Source organism: Podarcis melisellensis (assembly GCF_964234715.1).
Source record: "Podarcis melisellensis genome assembly, chromosome: 2".
NCBI classification, from domain to species: domain Eukaryota; kingdom Metazoa; phylum Chordata; class Lepidosauria; order Squamata; family Lacertidae; genus Podarcis; species Podarcis melisellensis.
This window is the reverse complement of record NC_138529.1, coordinates 87,848,116-87,871,642: the sequence shown is the minus strand read 5'-3', so window position 1 is coordinate 87,871,642 and position 23,527 is coordinate 87,848,116. Positions and strand designations below refer to the sequence as shown.

General features: G+C 42.7%; 1 protein-coding gene across 2 annotated transcripts in view; it reads right to left on the bottom strand.

Moving 5' to 3' along the window:
• The window catches only part of RAD18 (RAD18 E3 ubiquitin protein ligase), a 108,615-nt gene extending 96,338 nt beyond the window's left edge, over nt 1–12,277 (bottom strand). For both annotated transcript variants that reach the window (XM_081902739.1, XM_081902740.1), the window contains exons 1-4: nt 12,145–12,277; nt 9,715–9,796; nt 3,912–3,973; nt 722–792 (exon numbers count right to left, since the gene is read on the bottom strand). In XM_081902739.1, coding sequence (XP_081758865.1) covers nt 722–792; nt 3,912–3,973; nt 9,715–9,796; nt 12,145–12,198 — 269 coding nt within the window. In that variant the 5' untranslated portion in view covers nt 12,199–12,277. The remainder of the gene's footprint in view (nt 1–721; nt 793–3,911; nt 3,974–9,714; nt 9,797–12,144) is intronic.
• Between the last annotated feature and the right edge of the window lie 11,250 nt (nt 12,278–23,527).

The window sequence follows — 23,527 nt, the reverse complement described above, 5'->3', positions numbered from 1 at the left end:
AACGCATTTATTTGTGGCTTTCGCTTTCCTTAACTCTCTGCCATTTGGCAGGCCATTAACCTGGAGGAATTGATGTTCTGAATATTAAATTGCTATTAGGAAAGCAATGAGCACCTGGTCCTCCCAATCATTTGTTTATTATTTTTAAAAAATAACCTGGGAGGGGACAATGAGAAAGATCGAACGATTTACCTCCTAGTGGTGCAGCAATATCGTGATTCTATGTTGAGATTCCTGCATTGCAGGGGGTTGGACTAGATTACCCTTGGAGGCCTTCACAACTCTAAAATTCTGTGATATGTGCCTTGTACTGTCTACCTGACTAGCAGTGGCTTTGGGCTCTCAGACAAATGTCTTTCATGAATGGAGATGCTGAGGGTTGAATTTGGGACTGTCTGAACACAACGCATGTATTTTACCATCTGGCCTAACCCCACCTACTCCCTCCCGGTCTTTGGTTGCTCTGAACAGCTTCTAACCACTGTGGTACTGTAGGAATTATACATGAATGTGTCATCCAAAGTTCCATATATGTATGTATGAGTGAAAGGTTTCAAGAATATAGAAGTATCTACTATGGCCACTGACCAAATTAGAAGTTAGTCAATATCAGAATCATCACAGGTCTAGGTTTTTAACCTCAGCATAACCTGTATTTCCAAATGGAAATTCAGTCACATCCGCATTCTCACTCTGAAATTTACAAAATTATGTGGGGTACCTTGCATAATCGAAGGTTTTTACCAGTTCATCTAATATCCGGTTATTTTTCAGGTCAGGTTCTGTAGCTGCCTAGAAAAGAACAAAGGGGGTGCTAATTCGCTCATACATTTCCAGTATCTCAAATCATCTGCACAAAAATTGCTATGTTGAAAGCAAAACATAAAAACCAAGTATGCATCCTTTTTCCTTAAAACATCTAAGCTGCTAGGGAAATCACCTCTTTTACCAAAAAATCTGAGAAATGTTTTATAAATGTAAGTTTCTTTTATCAAATTATAAAAAGCTATTACTGGCAAACTAATAAACTCTTAACTCCAATTGCCAGAAATTCACTGTTTTATTATGGCTGCAATGGCTTTTTGTAAGGCAAAAGGATATATACTGAAGATGCTAATATTAAGGCACATTCAGGGGTTGGAGGAGAAATTAGAGAGAGAACTTAAAAAGGATAAAACTTCAATTAATGGTGGAACAAACAGATACAGATAACACAAAGGTTTGCGGCATATAAATTATTCTTTTTATAAAAACTGCCTGATATTTATCTTTCTTCTGCTTTTAGTTGCCTTGTATGGTGCCACGCTGATACATACTGTGTTCCATTGAAATAAAACTAATTGTTTGATGTAGACGATACAAAGGCAAAACCAAGTTATTTGCTCCAGACATATTTACAAAGCAGTCTTCAAAACCAGCACCAGGCGTCAGGGGAGACAGGAAGCTGAGACTTCCAACTTTCCATTCTTTGTAGTCCGATTCATACCTTCAGGAGGAGGCAATAAGAGGCAAACACACTTTGCTGGTGCTTATCAAAACCTCTGCTTCAGTTTTTAGTGAAACTTATCATTTTAAGAAGCCTACTAAAATCCAACAAGCTTGAAGCAACAACTAATCCCAATATGGTTTAGGGTAAATATGGCTCCCTGCTATTTACTTTTCCAACAATGGATTTAGAGCCAACATACTGTGCATATATAATACAGACTTCATTTACTACTTAGGAAACATTACTCCCAGATTTGCTACAGTTCCTCAATGCTGAGCACCATTTCATGAGCCATAAGGGCTTGGGTACACTACAGTTATTAGCTAGGCATTCAATTTTAATCTTATATTAAATTTTATTGAGCAGTCACAAGAGGGATGCATCAATTAAAAGCACACAGAATGCTACAACTGTGAGCCAGAGGCTAGATTAGAGCATACAGTGGTGCCCCGCAAGACGAATGCCTCGCAAGACGAAAAACCCACAAGACGAAAGTCTTTGCTCCCCCCTGCCTGCCTTCCCGGGAGAGCGGAAAACGCAGCGCTGCCTTCCCGCTTTCCGCGGAAGGCAGGCAGGGGGGACAAAGACTTTTGCCCCCCACCAGCCTACAGAAGAGGTCCAGGACCTCTTCCGAAGGCGGGCGGGGGCAAAAGTCTTTGTCCCCCCTGCCTGCCTTCCCGGGGGCTTTTAAATCGCCCCGGAACTGTCCGGGGCGATTTAAAAGCCCCCGGACGGCTTTTGAAGGCAGGCGGGGGGGAGCAAAGACTTTTGCCCCCCGCCAGCCTCTTCCGAAGGCGGGCGGGGGGCAAAAGTCTTTGTCCCCCCCTGCCTGCCTTCCGCGGAAAGCGGGAAGGCAGCGCTGTGTTTTCCGCTCTCCCGGGAAGGCAGGCAGGGGGGGAAGCAAAGACTTTCGCCCCCCGCCGGCCTTCAGAAGAGGTCGGGGGACAGACTGTCCCCGGACCTGGTCTGAAGGCGGTTTCCATAGGAACGCATTAATTGATTTTTAATGCATTCCTATGGGAAACCGTGCTTCGCAAGACGAAAAACTCGCAAGACGAAAAGACTTGCGGAACGAATTAATTTCGTCTTGCGAGGCACCACTGTATGACTAGGAACCTGGGAGGTCTGGATGGCCAGAAACTCAGTGGTTAGGCCTGGAAAACTTTGCTTCACAGCCACAGAAACCCATGAAAGATTTTGGGCAGGTCATTCTCCGCCTCAATTGCCCACCTATGAAATGGGTCTTACCCTTATATGGCTGTGGTGAGAGCAATTCTAGGCTAAAGTTTATGTTTTGCAAATTTTAAAATGTTGTATAAATAAGTAACAGTAAAACAGCCAATGTTCAAAACTCCCATTGTTTTAGGTGCATTTTGCCACAGGGAACTTCTTTAGTGCAAGCAGTTTCTGAGCTCTGGGCGCAGTACAGTTTCAGATTAAAACTGCAGAGTGGAAGGAAAGGAGGACCTTTTTCTGCCTCCTCACTTCCAGCTACTCTCTGAAGACTGGAGAAGAGACCCTCTTAAGAATATTAAGGTAAAGGTAAAGGTACCCCTGACCATTAGGTCCAATCGTGACCGACTCTGGGGTTGCGGTGCTCATCTCGCTTTATTGGCCGAGGGAGCCGGCGTACAGCTTCCGGGTCATGTGGCCAGCATGACTAAGCCGCTTCTGGCGAACCAGAGCAGCACACGGAAACGGCGTTTACCTTCCCGCCGGAGCAATACCTATTTATTTACTTGCCCTGTGACGTGCTTTCAAACTGTTAGGTTGGCAGGAGCAGGGACCGATCAACGGGAGCTCACCCCATCACAGGGATTCGAACCGCCAACCTTCTGATCGGCAAGTCCTAGGCTCTGTGGTTTAACCCACAGTGCCACCCGCATCCCATCTTAAGAATATTGGGGGGGGGTTAATTATGAAAAATCAACATAATATTTTAGCTGCAGTTTTCAGCTTCGTATTCTTGGTATAAAAAAGCATGCCTAAACATTCCATTGTTGCGCCTATACCCTCGGTTTAAAGTGCCATTTAGCTCCTAGCTTTCATATCTCAGTTTTTAACACTGAAAACAGCAAACCTTTCTCTGTTTTGGGTGAAGTCATTTGCACCTCAAGGAAATCCCATAAGATCTCAATAATTTAATTGCATGCACATTGTGCTCTACAAATACTTACAAGTGACAGTAGACTATGCTGGAAAGAAAGTTAAGCATTTACCATACGTTGTGCTACTGGCTTGCTCACCATCCAAGTCATACATCGAACAAGGGGGGCGGGTTGTTCCATTTAAGATCCCAAAATGCCTAAATCAGGCACTGATTGAACTAGAAACATTTTCCAATACCTCCAAGTGTTCTCAGTTTGTAGAACTGTAGAGCATTTGCTTCAACAGAAACAGTAGGACAGGAAATAACACTTACCACACAACATGTAGGGCACTGAGTTTTGTAGGACAGGGACTTGCGAATGCAGAGAGAACAATCTGGAGGAAAAACAAACACAGCATAATTAGAACACCAGGCTACTTGGCAGCACTAGAAGTGCTGCAGTTTGATTTTCAGTTGGCAGAACTTAGAGTGTAAATTTCATAATTGGTTTCAATTTCCCTCAGCGTATTAACTTTGTGCTCATCGTTTTAATGGCGAAAAATATTTATCAGAAGAGCAGCTTCACAAAGTAGAGGAAACTATACAATGCAACCTTGCAAGTAGGATGAAACACATTCATAGCTCATAACATACATCTAATGGACAATAATGGACCACATGCAAACAGGAAATGCTACCCCACACTTTGGTCCTGCCAGCTACTTCCTAAGATAAACAAACCATACATTTCAGAACATCCCTGTACAGGTGAACACCTTGGAGTAAATGTACACCAGTTCTTTCTACACAGAATTCTAACTACAGCCAAGACATGTGGATTTAAAAAAACCAAAACAAAACATATTTGATTAAAAAAAATTGATTCAAAACATATTCGATTAAAAACTTTTTTTTAATAAAAACAGAGTGCTCTGCTGGTGCAATCATTAGCCCTGGTGAGAACAAAATTACCTTTGGGTTGGATTAGATGACCCTTGGGGTCTCTTCCAACTCTAGAATTCCAACAAATGCTGTTATAAAGGTTTTGTGGATTGTTAGGTTAGTTGACATTCCCTTGTGTTTTTGAAGGTAAAGATCCAGCAACCCATGTTGGCATGGAAACTTTTGCATCAGGCACCCATGGTCAATGGTAGCATAAGCTTAGGTTTTTTCTTCAGTTTAGCACATGAAACTCACCCCTGTCCTTTAAGTTAGACAGTCAGAAGCCTGTGGCAGAAAAACTTAAATAGCCTACCTTCTGTCACAAATATCAATACTTTGCTTTGGAAAAACCATATTTCTTTCAGCCAGATCCTAGACAGTGTTTTAGGCAACCCCTCCTTTTAGGAAACAAAACCTTTAAGTTCTTGCCCTCAAGGGACAACATTGTTTAATCCAACCATTTGGAATCAACAAATTTATTTATATGCTTCTTATTCCAAATTACAGTATGCTCAAATCAGCTTACAAGAACAGTAAATATACAGCCCCAACCAATAAATGAATGATATAGTTATGCTAGCAAGCTAACAAATATTACAATTAGAGCTACCCTGAATGTATGAAAAACTTTTCTTTCACAAGAATTAAAATATCCACATTCAACTGAACAATTTTTCACTAATGAATCCAAATCACAAAGGGATCTGCAGCAGAAAAGGCTTTTAAGTATCAAAAAGGTTACATTTTAAACCAATTAATTTCCATCACAGAAGCATTATTAAAATAAGGCTGGGGAAACTGGAAGTTGTTCATCTTTATCAACGTAAGAAAAGCAAAAAACAAGCTCACAGAAAAATCCAATACCAAGGAAGTTCACCAGTTCTCACAAACAAGAAGAGGAAGAAGAAGAGTTTGGATTTGATATCCCGCCTTTCACTCCCCTTCAGGAGTCTCAAAGCGGCTAACATTCTCCTTTCCCTTCCTCCCCCACAACAAACACTCTGTGAGGTGAGTGGGGCTGAGAGACTTCAGAGAAGTGTGACTGGCCCAAGGTCACCCAGCAGCTGCATGTGGAGGAGCGGAGACTCGAATCCGGTTCCCCAGATTACAAGACTACCGCTCTTAACCACTACACCACACTGGCTCTCTGATGAGACGAGGAGGAGCTCATGATGGAGGATCCCTTGAGCCTTGATGATGCCCTAGATGAGAGCTTGGATACAAGGTTGCCCAGCTGAGAGATGGGCAAACAGTAACTGAACAGCCCATCTCTCAGCTGGGCAACCTTGTATCCAAGCTCTCATCTAGGGCATCATCAAGGCTCAAGGGATCCTCCATCATGAGCTCCTCCCCGTCTCATCAGCGAGCCCATAAACCTTTACTACCAATAATTCTTCCCATAACAAATTGAGTGGGGTTTCTCTCTAGGCTCGTTTAGCAACAGGAGGCTATGTAACTAGAATCAGTCAGTTCCCACCCTCCAGGCCATGTGGAGATGAGACAATCAAAGAAGCAGCAACCAGGTCTTGCAGAACTCACATCAAACCACTATACCACATTAAGATGTGTTTTGAATAAGTGACAAAGTCCTTGTTCACTATAGCACTGGTGTTGACGCAAGTTTAAAATTAGTAACTAATCCATTTACATCACCTTTTATGATGAATACTAAGAAGCACTGGAGCCATTAACAAAGTTCCTGTTCAACGTCTACCCTGTCAATCAATTAAGTAGTCGACACAATTAATGATACATAATTCAAAATGCCATATATGAAAATCCATACTGGAAGGGAAGCTTTGGAGCTGCATGAATATGGATCAGCTTAATTGGTCTGTCTTGCAATCCCTTGAGCACCAAGACATTTTAGAACGTGAAAGGACTGGTTGATGCTATGTTCAATATTAATGTCCCGGAGGAGCTGGAACACACTCAGAGATAAACACTGAAGCTGAACCAAAAGAACAGTCTTCAGCACTACACCTCATTTATATTTGCGGTGACACTGCAGTAGATCTCTGCCTGAAGAACTGTACCTACAAAACTAATTACAGCACTCAACTGAATCGGCAAGTCAGAAAAGCCAACTACTGTCCAGCCCAGTCTCAGGAATATCCAACTACATTAAACACCAGAGAAAGGAAACCAGGACAAGGGACTCCAAGCTGTTCAACAGAGTCAGAACTATACCACTATGCCAGCAATGTTTTGATAAAATCTTAGCTATAGCCTTTTTTATTATTTTTACAAAGGTGGATGAAGCTCTCTAAACGATATGATCTTCATAGTGCCACTATACAGATCTATGGCATATTCAGAATGTTGTCTACAGTTGCAGTCATCCCATCTCAAAAAGGGTTTCATAAGAACAGCAGCAGCTGCAGGAAACTACAGCTGAAAAGAGCATGAGTGAATATTTTTCCTATAAAGAAATACTAAAGAGGCAGAAACTTCTTTGTTCAGAGAAACACATCTAGGAGACCTAACAGAAGCTCATAAGGTTATGAATGATGAAAACAGAGTAAATGGCTACATTTTCTCACATTATGCTAGCTTTCAGGATCAGTTGTTTACTGAATGAAGGATGCTCCCAGGTGGAAGTTTATTGTGGAATTGGTGTTAAAAATGCACAGAAGGGTCTTTTTTGCACTGTCCACAAGACATTGCCATCATCAAAATGCCAGCCTGTCCTTTTTTCTTTTTACAAAAACCCCTACACACATTTAAGTTTCTATCTTACCACAGAAAATCTGGAAAGTAAACTTGTCATGTATCTGCAGTCACTTGTGATGGGGAAGCACATTAGCACAATTGTTAGGTACGTAGCTTGTGGGACATATGACAATATTTTTGTGGCTGGTCCTTATTGACACACCCCTACTTCCATTTGCTCCTCACATGAGAATAACCAAACCATTTTGTTTCTGGCTGCTCACAATGCTAAAGGAAAAACACTTATTTCCTCTGATAGATGCATGCAGAAGGCATGCTGGTTTTCAAAGGAGTGAGTCACTCAAGATCTCTGCAAAGGAAATGTGAGCGATTACCTTGGAAACTAATCAGAGTACCTACAGCAGGCTTTAAAATAATAATGTGGAGGTCTTCTACAAGACCTGTTGATCACTATTGCAAGCCTTGTACCTTAGGTAAATAAAGCTCTTGACATCAGTATTGCAAGATTAACAACAAATAGAAATGACTATTTTGCATATCCCTCCACCCACAATGGGACGCAGGTGGCACTGTGGGTTAAAGCCTCAGCGCCTAGGACTTGCCGATCGAAAGGTCGGCGGTTCGAATCCCTGCGGCGGGGTGCGCTCCCGCTGCTCGGTCCCAGCACCTGCCAACCTAGCAGTTCGAAAGCACCTCCGGGTGCAAGTAGATAAATAGGGACCACTTACCAGCGGGAAGGTAAACGGCGTTTCCGTGTGCGGCTCTGGCTCGCCAGATGCAGCTTTGTCACACTGGCCACGTGACCCGGAAGTGTCTCCGGACAGCGCTGGCCCCTGGCCTCTTGAGTGAGATGGGCGCACAACCCCAGAGTCTGTCAAGACTGGCCCGTACGGGCAGGGGTACCTTTACCTTTACCTTTTACCACCCACAAGCCTTCATTTTGCTCACTGAGAAACCTGATAGCTAAGGTTGGTAATGTTCACTTCTGCACACTTCCTGAAGAATTCGGTTTTTTAAAAAGGTATTCATGCAAAGCTCCAAAAAGATCTACATGCAAACCAAGAACATAAAACAGTAGTGCAGAAGACAGAAGCGGAGTAATTGAGGGGAGGGGCTGAAAAAACACAGCTGAATACTGCAGGTCAGCTAACCATGGCATATGGTCCATAGCATGCAAATCTCATGTTTTAAAAGGTAAATCCACTTCTGATAAACATCAAACAAAAGAAGAAAAAGGAAGTCATGCTTGCAAGCTGCGCATTGCAAACAAGCTAAACCAGAAGACCTAAGGTGGGAAAAACATATTGCTATTTCCAAGTCACTTTGAGTATCGAATAATCTGATTGTATCATACTACTGTAATTAATGATACAACTATTCTAAAATCGATTAAAACAAGACCGGACCACAAATAGTTTTGTTTAGCAGCCCCACACATCTTTTTGCTCCATAAATAGTTTAGACCCTTATATTTCTAATGTTTGCTGTGATAGAAAGCTGCCTTAAACAGAGTCAGATCATTGGTCCATCTAGCTGAGTACTGTCTACTCTCAATGGCAGTAGCTCTCCAGGATTTCAGACACGGTTCTCTCCCAGCCCAACCCGGAGATTCCAGAAACTGAACCATGGAGCTTTTGCATACATAACAGACACTCTGAGCTAGGACTGCTTCCTTACCATCTTCATTATGACAGCCATATATGACTTTCATGTCTTCCATAGGCCCAGGGCAAGTGCTATGTTTTGTGGTGAAGGACCTTGAGAACAAATGAGAACTTACATCCTGACCATCCATGAGAACTCATACTGAGAGAATGGCCTCTGCCGCCCTCTCTCCACCCCCAAATGCACTACTGCCTTTGACAGCTGTCTGAGCCTCCTCCTGGCATCCACGTTTTTACATATGGAAGAGTTTTTAATATTTTTTAATTATTATAATTGTCTTTTATACATGAAATTGGGTATTTTAAAAAAATTATGAAGTCACTTCAATATATTTTATGGGCAGTGACTCATATATGGAATTAAACAAATAAAAAAAATAAAACAAGCATATCCCAAACTTTAAGAGTCCTGGACCTTAGCTATGGTCCAACGGCCATATCACTAAGCACACTTATTCAGAAATAAGTGCTACTTGCTTCCAAGTAAATATGCTTAGGATCAAGTTAGAGGTCAGGTCAGCACCACCAGGTTGTATTGTACTGGTTGCCTTGCACTCAGGGCACTGTAGCATAATAGGTTGCAAGCAACCAAGAACCTCCTATTTAAAGCAGACAGCAAGAGCCACTTATGACGAGCATAACAGAACTATAATGAAACCTGGTGAATCAACAAGTCTGCCATCAATTTCTGTAAATTACAGACTCCCAATACCACCCTACCCTAAAGATTTAAATTTCTAGTTTATGTATGTTAGCACTCACATATTGGATTTTAAAAATTCAAAAATAACTAAGCACTGATATAAAACATTACATTAACAGGAAACAAAAATGAAATAAATAACTTGTATACTTACAATTATGTGAACACTGAGGAATGATCATTGCAATATTGAAGTAGTCAAAACATATTCCACAACGCAACAAGTTATCCACTTCCTGAAATGGGATTTTAAAAGTTTGTTTATAAAGATCTGGCAAAATGAACAGTTCAGATTACATTTCAAAAGTAAAGTTTCTCATTTGGAGAAACTATTTACTGAGAAAGAATAGCTGGATAAAATTACTGCCACAATTACATAATAGAGGCAACATAATAACTTACTGACAAAATATAATCATTATGATTTATTGTGCTTAAAATTGTTTAAGCTGGTACTCAACTAAGTTTTACTCAGCGTAGTCCTATTGAAATTAATGAACATGACTAAGTTATGTCCTTTAGTTTCAGTAGGCCTACACAGATGAAAACTTAGTTGACCACCTTAAGTACTGTTGTTGTTTAGTCGTTTAGTCGTGTCCGACTCTTCGTGACCCCATGGACCAGAGCACGCCAGGCATTCCTGTCTTCCATTGCCTCCCACAGTTTGGTCAGACTCATGTTTGTAGCTTCGAGAACACTGTCCAACCATCTCGTCCTCTGTCGTCCCCTTCTTCTTGTGCCCTCAATCTTTCCCAACATCAGGGTCTTTTCCAGGGAGTCTTCTCTTCTCATGAGGTGGCCAAAGTATTGGAGCCTCAGCTTCACAATCTGTCCTTCCAGTGAGCACTCAGGGCTGGTCTCCTTAAGAATGGATACATTTGATCTTCTTGCAGTCCATGGGACTCTCAAGAGACTCCTCCAGCACCATAATTCAAAAGCATCAATTCTTCGGCGATCAGCCTTCTTTATGGTCCAGCTCTCACTTCCATACATCACTACTGGGAAGATCATGGCTTTAACTATAAGTACTGTACAAACTTCAAAAATAAAAGCAGGCGCTGCCCAGAAGCTTACAAGCAGCGTTCAAAAAAATTCTAAATCAGTATTTTGACAATCAGTATTTTGACAATACTTTTAGCCTACTAAAGATATTGCCCCATTGTCATGGCTATCTTTGTTTTTTATTTGATTTCTGCTCTGTGGGTAGAAACACCCACAGGCGGTTTATCAGGGGCCAAGCCTGGAACAATTTTAATCCTTTTTGAGAAATGATACCAAGTTACCCTGTGTAAACAAGACACAGATGTTCTTCCCCGACACATTATTTTTAAAACAATGTAGATGTGGCAACCACCTTTTCCACATTTATCATGGCAGATGAACAAAACACACTAAAAGAAAGCACATGCATACAATGATTCACACAGACACACAGAGACACGAGTGAGGTGCAAGTCTCCTTTGTGACAGCTTCAGTACAGTTTTTTATAGAGCTTCAGGGTGAAGCTAAATTCTTTAAAAGGGCAAAGAATTCAATGTCACAAATGTTCCAGGTGCACTAGCGTATCAGCTTGCCTGAGGAAACAATCCTCGCTCCCCCTGCATGCTGTTCTGGGGGTTCACCCAACACTCAGAGGGATGGGGGGGAGCCCTGTTTCAGAGGTGCAAGTGTAAGGTGAATCCTGCCCAGTGTAGGAAAAAATGCAACTATTTATTAGCCACCTCTAGCCCTGGAAGTTTAGTAAAATAAGAAGCCTGAATTTATGAGAAAGTTGCATTTTGTTGCAGGTCCCACTTGCAGTTAATATTAACAGCTGCATCTAGCACCATTTCAGGATTTAGACTTCATCGTTAAGAGCACTTTATCAATGTGGCTAGCAAATACATAGGCTATATATAGGTGTGCATGCACACCTGCATATATCACCACCCGCCAAGCAGGGCCAGATTTAGGTTTGATGAGGCCCTAGGCTACTGAAAGTATTGGGGCCCTTTATAGTCCAGCTGTCCTGTGTTTTTGTGTGCTGAATATATGCTATATGGTAATTTATGGACCTAATAGATATCTAAAGCCATTACTTACATCATAGGAGCCTGCACAACACAAGACACTGTTGCTGTATGTAGGTTTTATTTTATTTGTTCTTTATCTTATATTTTGGAAATGTACATCCAGGTTTCTTTCCTTTACATTTTTTGGGGGCCCTAAACTATAGCTTATTTGGCTTATACAATCCGGCATAACTACCCAAGAGCGGCAGAGGATTTGAGGACCTCAGACAGCAACCTTTCAAGAGAGATGCGCTTTAAAGTGGAAGCTTTAAGTGTGGCCCCCTCTGCCGCCGCCCCAGAGAAGCTTCACCTCCAAGGCGAGCCTTTCGAGAAGCGACCTGGAGGCCCCAGCTTCCAAAGAAACCTGGATTTTGCTCCACCCACGGGGCTGCGGACGGCTCTTCCGCGGCAGGCACTCCGCACATGCTCAGAAGCGCTCTTGGGCATTTCTTGCCTCGCTCGCCATAGGGATAAGGGCCCCTCCGGCCTCGCAGGCAGGATCTTCCCCGCCGCTTGCTGGCCCCTTACTTACTTTCAGCGCCTGGAGAGGCTGAGGCCACGGAGACTCAGCCGCCGGGACAGACATGATTCCCCCGCCGGTGCCTGAACTCCGCCCTCCTCGCCTCCCAAACTCCGAATCACCCGCGCTCTCCGCCTTCCGGAGCGCGCGGCACGCCACGCACTCGTATCCGGCGCCGAGGCTCATGGGTAATGTAGTTTCTTAAAGCAGCGGAGGGGGCAAATCGCGCTCCATGCTAATTCCCTTGCAGCGGGGCAGAAGCAACAAGGTCCCGGTAGCGGTTATGGAAGGCAGGGCGATTGACTCCGCTTACTACGCCACTGTTCGCTAGTGGAGCAGGCAGGCTGATGATGAGCGTGTTTGGGGAATGAATTTCCTGCCAGGTCAGCCTGCAGCCACCTGGTTTCCCACCTGGAAGAGATGTGGGGACTTAAGAGTCTTGTATTCAAGGGCTTACTGTACATAGACGTGTGTATGCTAATAATAATAATAATAATAATAATTTATTTATTTATACCCCCAGCCACTCTACAGTCATACCTCGGGTTACAGGCGCTTCAGGTTGCGCGTTTTCGGGTTGCACACTGCGCCAAACATGGAAGTACCTGAACGGGTTACTTCCGGGTTTCAGCGCTCGCACATGCGCAGAAACACTAAATCGCACATGCGCAGAAGCGCCGAATTGTCACCCGCACGTGCGCAGATGCAGCGCTCTGCGGGTTGCAAACATGCCTCCCACACGGATCATGTTCACAACCCGAGTATCCACTGTATTCATAGTAAGGGAACAGAGGTGGCTTCCAGTTCTGCTTGATTTCCTGTTGGAAACATAGGGATCTGCCTTGTGAAAAGCTAGAGCCAAACTTTTTCGGGCCACCCCCCCCACTTGGTTCTGTAAACTCATTCCCAGTCCCCACCCCACCACCCCAAACTTACCTACAAAAGAAGTACTGTATCCAGAATAGCGGCTTGCGTGACCCACTTAGGAAGATAATAACAAGACAATTCAAAGCATCGTCAATTTATTCGCACATTTATTCCAAATCCAAATAAAACTAGTCAGCTTCATTAAATCAACAAAACTGATGAACGTGATCCAGAGATACCAGCTTTACAAAGACTTTGATATAAGGTTACAAGGTTTTTTTCAATGACTCCAGGGACACTTTTCAACTTGCTACTAAATAGAAGGATTTTGTCAGGGGACTGATTTGTAAACCCGGGGACTGTTCCCGGGAAACAGCGATGTCTGGTAACCTTAGTTTGATAGCCATTTACAGCTCTGGCGCCTCCTTAGGCAATCCTGCTGCCCACTTTGGGAAACGCTGAGCTATTGATCCATTGATCCGTCTGGCTGGCTCAGCACTGACTGGGAGCTCAGCACTGACTGGGAGACGCTCTCCAGGGTTTCTCTGGAGAGCTCCTCCCAGTCACAGCCTCCTATATACAGTACACAGGTGACGAACCTGTGATCCTTGTGGTATTGTTTCACTCCAGCTCCCATTGGACCCAGCCACTATGCTGAATGGTCAAGGATGATGATACATCTGGAGCATGCCCGGAGCTGTTATAGGGAATTGTTATTATTATTATTTTCCCAGCCACTCTGGGCAGCTCCCAACAGAGGACTAAAAACAGAATAAAATTTCAAATATTAAAAACTTCCCTAAATAGGCCTGCCTTCAGATGTCTTCCAAAAGTCAGATAGTTGTTTATTTCCTTGACATCTGATGGGAGGGCGTTTCACAGGGCGGGCACCACTACCAAAAAGGCCCTCTGCCTGGTTCCCTGTAACCTCACTTCTCATAGTGAGGGAGGCGCCAGAAGGCCCTCGGCGCTGGACCTCAGTGTCCGGGCTGAACGATGGGGGTGGAGATGCTCCTTCAGGTATACTGAGCCAAGGCCATTTAGGGCTTTAAAGGTCAGCACCAACACTTTGAATTGTGCTCAGAAATCACACACAAAGCTGCCTGGAAGCCTTTGGGCATGAAGGTCTGTATCCCAGATGATGAGAGCAGTGACTCAGCAATGATGAGAAACATCTATATATGCTTGAAAGCACTCTCTTTTGACCCTACTATAAGGCAATGCAGCCCACCAGAGGTGGCTGGTTTGGGAGTACCATTGAAGGACAGGCACTTGTAAATTATTTAAAGTTTTACAACCATTGCAGGAGCAGAAAAGGGGAGGGGATGCTGAACTGGGAGTTCTTCATGAGATACCAAAATGGGTTTCCGTAAGACTGCAGAATAGAGCTTTATGGTGATGAAAACAGCTGTGGAACTTCAGAGTTCTGCAGTAGCATAGAACTCCCCATTTCCATAAAATTTCATCAAATACAAGTGTTCAATAGTCTCTACCCCTATATTTGCTTGTGCTTTTTCATATATATAAAAAAGCGTGCAAAATATATTATTCAATACGTACTGTCTTCTCGTCTTTAACATTGTTTACTGTTTATGATTGCTTATAATTCTACAGAGAGTGGTGAAAGTGACCTTGTTCAGTTTCCAGTTTTAAGTGGTGTATTTTTCTTCACTGGGTCTATTTCACCAAATTGTTTCTAAATAAGTATTCCACCTTTGCTGACTCATCCACATCCTGCCATACATCTTTGGGAGTTCCGTTAAATGTTCTTGTTAGAAAGTCATGTTGACACTGTGAAGGTGAAGCAGACATGAAAACAATACCTGATGAGAGCACTGTTGAGGTTAGGAAGGAGATATGAAATAGGAGTGAGAAACTGGAACATTCCCCCAGAGAGTGGCTAGCAGATGCCATACACTAAGGGCCAGGCCTTGAACCAGAACTAATTGCTCAGATCGTGTAAGATTCTATTAATGCCTCAGCACTTGTGTACTCAGAATATACCGCATGCTTCTTTCATTTTCTATGTCTGTCTGGAAACTTTAAACACTTTTACATAACAATATTAGTTTAAATTCAAAGTGCAACAGCCGATAAAAATGAAGCCAATTAATGGTTTTTCACTCTGCTTATTGGACACTGCCTGTCAACGCAATTTGCAAAAAAGGCCCTTGAAAGGTTTTATTTAAAAGGATGTCGTTTATCACTTCAACTTCAATTTTATTTCTCTGTTGGCTGGTACTTTTAAGAGATGTCAGGACAGATCTGAAAATACAGTCTAAACTATCTCTCAGCGGCAAGAAGACAAAGAAACCATTTGTATTGAATTATGTCACAGTTTCTCTGTGTTTGATTTAACTGGACTGAAGAAAGCCACAGAGACTGTGTGTCTAGGGAGACTCAGGATGCAATGGAGCCTGGATGCAAAGACTATACGCTGTATAAAGCCACACACACAAAGGCAAGGAGTAAGAAGACTTTCTGAAACTCTCCATTGAGGCCAAGTATAGGACTTCTGCTTGCTCTGGGTCAATGGGGCAGAATTAGCTGACCAATAGCACACAACACGTTCCAAAGGTACAAAAATTGTTGAATAAGATGCATCTTACATAGCCCAATGGCCATAGTACCTATAATGCATTTGTAAAGCAGGGCTTGCATTTTATCTGTTTTGGAACTTCTAAACACTCTAATCAATAGGTCAGTAACTGCTGCTTACTGGAATCATATATCAAAATCCACTTCTTACTTCCATTTTTCTCCTGTCCAGGGCCTATTCTTTCTACAAAAGCAACATCAGTCTGCAGTTTGATTTGGCTGAGATTTTTTTACACAAAGAGTCACTAGGACTTGGGTGGCTTATCTATTACCCTCCCGACAGGGCCAGCCCAATAAATTTTGTCACCTGAGACGAACCACATAATCCTCTCGAACCATGCAACCTGACTAGGATATTTTCCACATTTGTACAGCACCAAGCACTCACAAGCAATAATGATGATGATGATGATGATGATGATGGTTTTGAATTCCTACAGCACTGAGCCCCTGGGGACTTATCCCCTGCAGGTTTACGGCTAAGGCAAAGCACTTCCAGTTATTTGATTAATACGTTGTGGTAAATCTCGTATCTGCCACAAATTCATTAGAGTAACTGGAGAGGACACAATGACCAAAAGATTACATCTAGCAGGTGATGCAGGGAAAAGGTCTCTGTAAAGTTCAGCCATTTCTTGTAAATAAGATTTTGTAATTTACACTTCCATGAGTTCTTGGCTGCATCATTTTTAATCTGAAAATGCTTTTTTCATTTTGCCAGGGCATGACAGCAACAACCCAGCAGGTCACCCAGTTCAGCAGTTAGGAGATAACAGTATATCCATTCTTTAGATAAGCAGGAGTCTTATTATAGGGATATGACCTGACATGCCTTATCCACAACATAGCTTTAAAATAGTGTTCTTTTAAAACAAATTAAGTGCAAACTACATTTTTCCAAACTTCCCTTTTATAACTGTTGTTGAATTCCAAAGGACTTTCCCCAGGTCATTCATGTATATAGTGTGCCATTTGATGAATTCAGTTAGACATGTTGTATTTCAACTAAGAGCACCCCAGCAGAACAGATGCTTAATCATAATGGGAATCTGAATATTTGCATAACTAAAATGTAGGTACTGTGGGTTTTTATAAACAGTAATATCTCCATCCCGCCCACCCTCTAGGGCAGATACTTCTGGTAAGGTGTGATCTTCAGGAAATCGCCCTGCTTTCTAGGCTCCCAACATACTATACAGTTTACACTAAAAGGTAAAGGTAAAGGACCCCTGACAGTTAAGTCCAGTCGCAGACGACTCTGGGGTTGCAGGCTGAGGGAGCCGGCGTTTGTCCGCAGACAGCTTCCAGTTCATGTGGCCAACATGACTAAGCCGCTTCTGGCGCAACGGAACACCAAAACCAGAGCAGCGCACGGAAACATCGTTTACCTTCCCGATGGAGCGGTACCTATTTATCTACTGGCACTTTGGGGGGGCGTGCTTTCAAACTTCTGGGTTGGCAGGAGCTGGGACCGAGCAACAGGAGCTCACCCCATCACGGGGATTCGAACCGCCGACCTTCCGATCGGCAGGCCCAAGTGGCTCAGTGGTTTAGACCACAACGTCACCCTTCTACGGTTTACACTACTAACATACAAATGGAAGTTTTTCTATCCTGCAAGAGACTCTCATCTGTGAGTAGTTCTGAGTAAACGTTGGCAGAATAAATTTCAGAAAGGAGGGGTTTGGGGGGTGGCAGCTGGGGTGGGTGTGTTTCTGTAGCATTCATTGTACCGCAAGTTTCTGTGAAATGACAGTGTTGTGAATGATATTCAGGAATAAGGACTATCCCTCATTATAAAAGAAAGTTGCATACGTTGGCAACCACACTGCATCTTTCGTTATTTCCTAACATTTATACACAGCTTGATTGTAATTCATGTTTAGTGAATTGCGCATCAATTTGAGGCGGATTTCATTCTTTTAGCAAACTACCAGTTATTGCAGCCACAGGATGCTTGGAGATGTGTTGCCTTTCTTAGTTAATATATTGCTGCAGGCAAGTACGGTAACTTGTTGAGGAAGGAGGCAATAAATATCAAATCTGAAATATGGAGGTAGCAATAATAATAACGTATCTAACAGAACTTTGGCTGAATATAATTTATGTGAAGTGCTTTGAACATGCTGAAACTCTTCTGTATTATTTCTTCGCCCTCTTCCATTCATCTTGTTGTTTTGGTTTTGGTTTTACTTTCCAAATATACCATTCAATCCATATAAATAAGTCCAATTACAGTAGGATTTCCCACCCAGCTCAATTTATAGACAGTTGTACAAAACCACAGCTTACCTTTCACAGTATGTACTTCTTTGTAGGCTTTGGGGGATTCTGCTATCAACCAGGCATCTGCAGATAGTTTATTAAACTCGCACTTATATTCCCCTCCAGGGTGCAGAGGGAACTACAAACATGCGGTTATTATTTATAGCAGCTTCACACTCTGGATGTGTTCCCATCAAATGGGAGAGCAAATTTTTACAGCACTTCTAATGACATTTCCAACATATCCTGTAAACCTTAAATCGATTACAGTGGCAACTGCAGGACAAGAAAGAAAGAAATCCTGACATTCTGACAATCCACCTTCCTTGTGACCTTAGCAATGTTATCTGCTCAGTGTTTTTCCATTCCCTTTATTCTGAATGGTACAGAAGCAATTTTCACCATCTTGGCACAGACTCGCCTGCTTTTCTGAATCACATTCAGGGACTTCTAAGGTCATCTTAAGCTGCCATTCAGTTTATTTCCAAATGCATCATAATGTTATATACAGGCTGAACATCCACCACAGGCTGTTCCTTCGTTCCCAATTGTTTCTGCCTGGTAAACTGCTGTGGTGCCCCCAAGGTTTAAAGGGCACACCAGTTTGAAGAACACAAGCCTACTGTGTTGTTAATAGGCATTGCACTTGGGCCAAAATGGCTCTGTATAGCTAATAGCAATAATTGCCCCAGACCGTTGCCTTCTGAGCACCTCTCTTAGTCTTAATTGTTGTGCCATTACAGTCAGAATCCACCCTGCCATTAAGCATTTAGCATACTTTGCTTTTATTAGACATTGTACACAGTGTACTTGTTCATACAGAACTTGTGTGTTCTGTATGAATGGCCAGCAGATCCATAAGGCAAGACACACGGTGTCCACTCAGCAGTCATGGTGAAAACTAAAAAGGAGCATTACTCTTCTGACACATACGAAGGCATAAACAGTATGGTAATGAGTCTACACCATGTGTCGTAGAGCGCTGGAAACAAGGATTGTAAGCCCAGATCCTAGGCTCTCTCACCAAGGTGTAACCTATTGCATTCAGAAAAGGCTACCTAATTCTGCCTAAACTTGCCCTTGGTCACCTCCCTCACCTGGCTGGTGGGATTGCATAAAAGCAAGGGTACATTCAGAATGAACAACGGACAGAGGTTTGTGTAGGGGTCAAGGGGACTGCTGTTAGGAAAAATACATTCTTGGTAGGTGGGAGAGCTTTGTAAGGATTCCAGGGAGGATGAGTGAGGTAGGAAAAGGGCACGTGGATGGACAGGAGAAGCACAGAGAGGTGGAGGGGCATTTTAGAGGTGAAGAAACAGGGCAGACCAGTGTTGGCGTAATTTGGAAAAATGGGTGAATTTGCACTAAGTGCTTGGACCATGTCTTGAGGAGCCCACCTGCCTTGTCTGGATTTTGTTTAGAGAAAGACCCAGCTGCACAGGAAACAGCCCAAGGCTTGAAGGACGACTCTCTCCCTCCCTTCCTTTCTCTAAGAAATGTGTGTACGTGCAGTGGCAGGTATAAAGCCAAGGTTGGCTTCAGCAGCATTGGCGAGAAGTATTCACTGAGAGTAAGGTTTTTGCTCAGTGCAAGGTATCTGTGGCGAAGCTGACAGTTACATGCTATATGGTTTAGTATAGCATGGTGAGCTAGCATGGTAAAGTGCTAGTGGATCTCTCTGTATGCTTGTCTCTTTACAAGGTTTATTTCTAAGACCAGATAATTTCATTACTGTAGATTAGTTTGTGATATACCAGCATCTCCTAAAGTTTATGTCGCTAGTGTGCTTATGCTCCTCTTGTGCCATGAGGCAACACCTACTTTGAACTGAGCTGAGTGGGAAAGGGGGTGTCTTAACTGGGGACTCTGAAAAAGGGTGACTACTGGAAAGCAGGAAAACCCTGATGTGCTTGAAGTCTCTTGAGAGCCAGTGTGGTGTAGTGGTTAAGAGTGGTGGACTCGTAATCTGGTGAACCGGGTTCAATTCCCTGCTCCTCCACATGCAGCTGCTGGGTGACCTTGGGCTAGTCACACTTCTCTGAAGTCTCTCAGCCCGACTCACCTCACAGAGTGTTTGTTGTGGGGGAGGAAGGGAAAGCAGATTGTTAGCCGCTTTGAGACTCCTTAGGGTAGTGATAAAGCGGGATATCAAGACCAAACTACTACTCTACTCTGCTGGAGTTGTGCATACTCTTGCTGATCACAACAGTCGAAGTGTAGTGTAGTATCAACAATGGATGGTGGACCCAAATCTAACACATCTAACAACCTGAAGGCCTGCACAACAGAGGAGGAGTTGAATATTTGGGGAGGTTAAGGGGTGGGTCACATTGGGAAAAGAGAGAGAACCACGAAGAACTGTACATCTTGATCATGCTCCACATATGCGCTTGCCTGCTCACCACAAGTGAGCATGTCTTTTGATCTGGTGAGGGCAGCATCAGGAAGCATTGGTGTACTTCTCCTGAGCATGCAGAAAAGGGCAGACTTCTGAGATGCTTGGAGAGCATCTCTGCTGCTTTTGGAGTATTTCTGGGATTCCCCCAGCACCCAGCGGAGACCTGGAGAGGAAGGAATCCCCAGCCACCACCACTGCTTTGAGCATGAGCTTGTGTCTTATAAGATTCTGCCACTCCTTCCCATATAAATAGAATGTGTTTTTAAGAGAATATGTTTTTGGTTGAAATAAATATTACCATATTAAAATAAATGTGGATTTTTGTGCCATATCATATTGAAACAGTTTTCATTTTCATTCAGAATGTGTTCTTGCATTCACACTAAGAATTTAATTTTAGATAATATGACCTTCAGTGATTAACTTCTTTTCTATGGAAAATATCTCTCTTCAGTGCTGCATTTCTGAATATAAATTTTGGTGTTTTTGCTGTGAAATTGATTAATGTTTTTAGCATTTCCTTGCATTTCCCAGAATATAGCAAGCCTTCTGTTCCTTTCTTCCCCTATACTGCACCAAAACAGCAATAACAAAAAAAGCAAAGTATTAACATTTACCCTGCAGGTAGATAGGTAAAGTGACAAGATGCTACCAGCAGTAAAATCCACATCTTTCATAAGAGAGCCTATTGGACACATTTGTGAAACAGAAATGATTGCATAAGATAAGTAATCTCTTTTTACATCAGTGGGTGTTCCAGAGATCTTATAAACTACAGATTCTAGGAGGAAGTGGGGGAGAATAATACTAAAATTCAATAGCCCAGCCTTTAATCTGTAGTTCTCCCTCTCTATTTTGTAATATTTACCCTTCATTATAGCCATTCTACAAGGCAAATAGCATAATCTCATTTTGAATGCTGTATGATATGAATCATTGGTTTGCAATTAAGTTCTGTCATCTAGAAACTGTCACGTGAATTGTATTACTATAGAAACTATTTTTTGCATGTCTAAGCAGCGTCAAAGTGCAGGATTCATATTCCTGTTGATAATCTTGCATCATGTTGTAAGTTTGGGGAGGTTAGCCTGTATGATGCCTGAGTCTTTTCTAATTTCTGGGTTCCTGGATCAACAAGGGCTAAAATCTAATGGTGGATTCAGTTGGTGAAGTGGCCAGGCCAGCTTCTTGGTGATTTAATGGCCTAAGCATGGCCCTTAGTTGTTGGTATCTGTCTTGAGAGACAATGGAGAGCTCCGCCGGGGTGAAGTCAAACTAGTGGAGAATCACAGCGCCTGCTGTGGCCGCAGAGAGCGGTAACTCATAACTGTTGCCTCTCGTGTTGCTTTTGTTGCGTAAGCAGCACAGAAGTGACCTCTCCAGGGCACAAGCCTGGGCAGTGTGTATAGAGGTCCTGGGCTGCCCAAATGTCAAGACCCCCTCTTGGCCTCACTGGTGTGGTCCAAAGGAAAGCAGAGCAATACATTTGGCACCAGCTTGGCTGCAGGAGTTGCCAGAAGGAGGTGCCTTCATCATCCAACCATCTTAGGGGCTTGACTCCAGATTTGTGTAGGGTTTACTTTAAGAACCACTGAGTAGTGGCCACAGAATGCTAAGTGTCTGTTGCAGGGCTTGGAGTTGAATGGAAGGGGTGTGACTGGATGGGTAGAGCGTCCACTCTGCACTGCAACATTTTGTTCCAGGCTTTTTTCTTTTTTGTGTGAATGCTTGTATACACTTTGAAGTAATGCATTGCTATAAATTGCCTTAAACCTGAACTACACAGTAATTATTTTACAGCTTCATTTTAAAAGGGCACAATGCTCAAACTTACAGTCGCTGTTTACTAGTGGTTTAGTCCTAGATGTGCCCATACAACTTCACCCTTATCTGGGAGTAAGTCCCATTGACGTCAGTAGAGCTTCCTTCTGAGTAAGCATGTGCAGGATTCCATTGCAAGTTATTACTCAAACACCCAACAGCAGTTAAGTGCTGTTTGCCTTAGGCTGTTTTGTATAAGATGGTGCAGACAGTTTCTATCAGCATTTATTATAAACGTTGACAGTTAAGATTAATTCACATACTACAAATGGCCTGCAAGAAACCAGCTCCTTCCGAGTTATCAGTACAGTGGTGGTGTACCTTGTAGACAGACGCCTGGAGGAAGTGTCAGATCTTATAAACAACATCGTCTAGACACACATGTTGGAGGTGCTAATGATCATTTAGGCAACTTAAATTTTGGCTCAAGATAATTCACGATGTCACAGAGCACAGGATTTTCCAGAAGCACAGAAAAGTTCCAGATAGCTTATTGTATGAGGAGCAAATCTGATAATGGACAAAAATGGGTGTAAACAATTTCAATGAACTAAAAATAAATAAATGTTACCATATGAGAAGCAAGGCTGCCAGGAAAATTATGGAGTTGTTGTTGTGTGTTTTTTTAATGGATTCTATTGATAAGCCAACTGGTTTCTTTGTGCCCAGTAATAAACTGTATTCAATTACATATGTAGCTAGCCCAAGACATTTTGCCGCCTGATGCAGAGCCTAACGGCAGAGCCAGCCCTACCATTATGTAGAGTAAGGTGGCTGCCTCAGCTGGCAAATGCTAGGAGAACAGCACTAAGATGTTGAGAGGACAGAGTGGTGTGTACCACATGGCCTGCCCTATGCCAGCCTACTTCTCTCAAGTGCACTGCATGTGGCTATCCCATCTCCGGCGTGGAAATAATTTTAATTGCTGGTGATCTTAAAACACATGCCATGGTAGGGGAAGCCATCTTGACCTTTAATTCAAGCAGCAAAATTCCTTGATCCAGCCCTGCCAAATGGCTTCCCTTCCCCCCACTAGGGCAAATAATTTGTTTATTTGTGTTTATTTTTGTACTGTCTCCATTACAAAAGAGCAATGCGTTAACCAATATTTTATTAATCAATGTTGCATTAAGCACTCATTTGAAATATAGCCACCAATTTTCACTTACATATTTTCAGAGTCAGAGATCAAAAGTAGAATGCAAAATATATTACAAAACACAATGTAACTATAGGATTGAATAGCAGCCCTCTTACACACCCTCCTTTGAGAGTGAGCATATACCATAAATGGGAATTATTTTTCAAAGAAATGGTCCTTGAAATGATGGGGGCATAGAAACCTTAATTTGCATAGCTATTTTGTTCATTGCAAGCAATACCAATACTCAGACAAATGTTGTAGGCGATCCATTGGGTCACATTTCCATGCTGCACATGTGCATT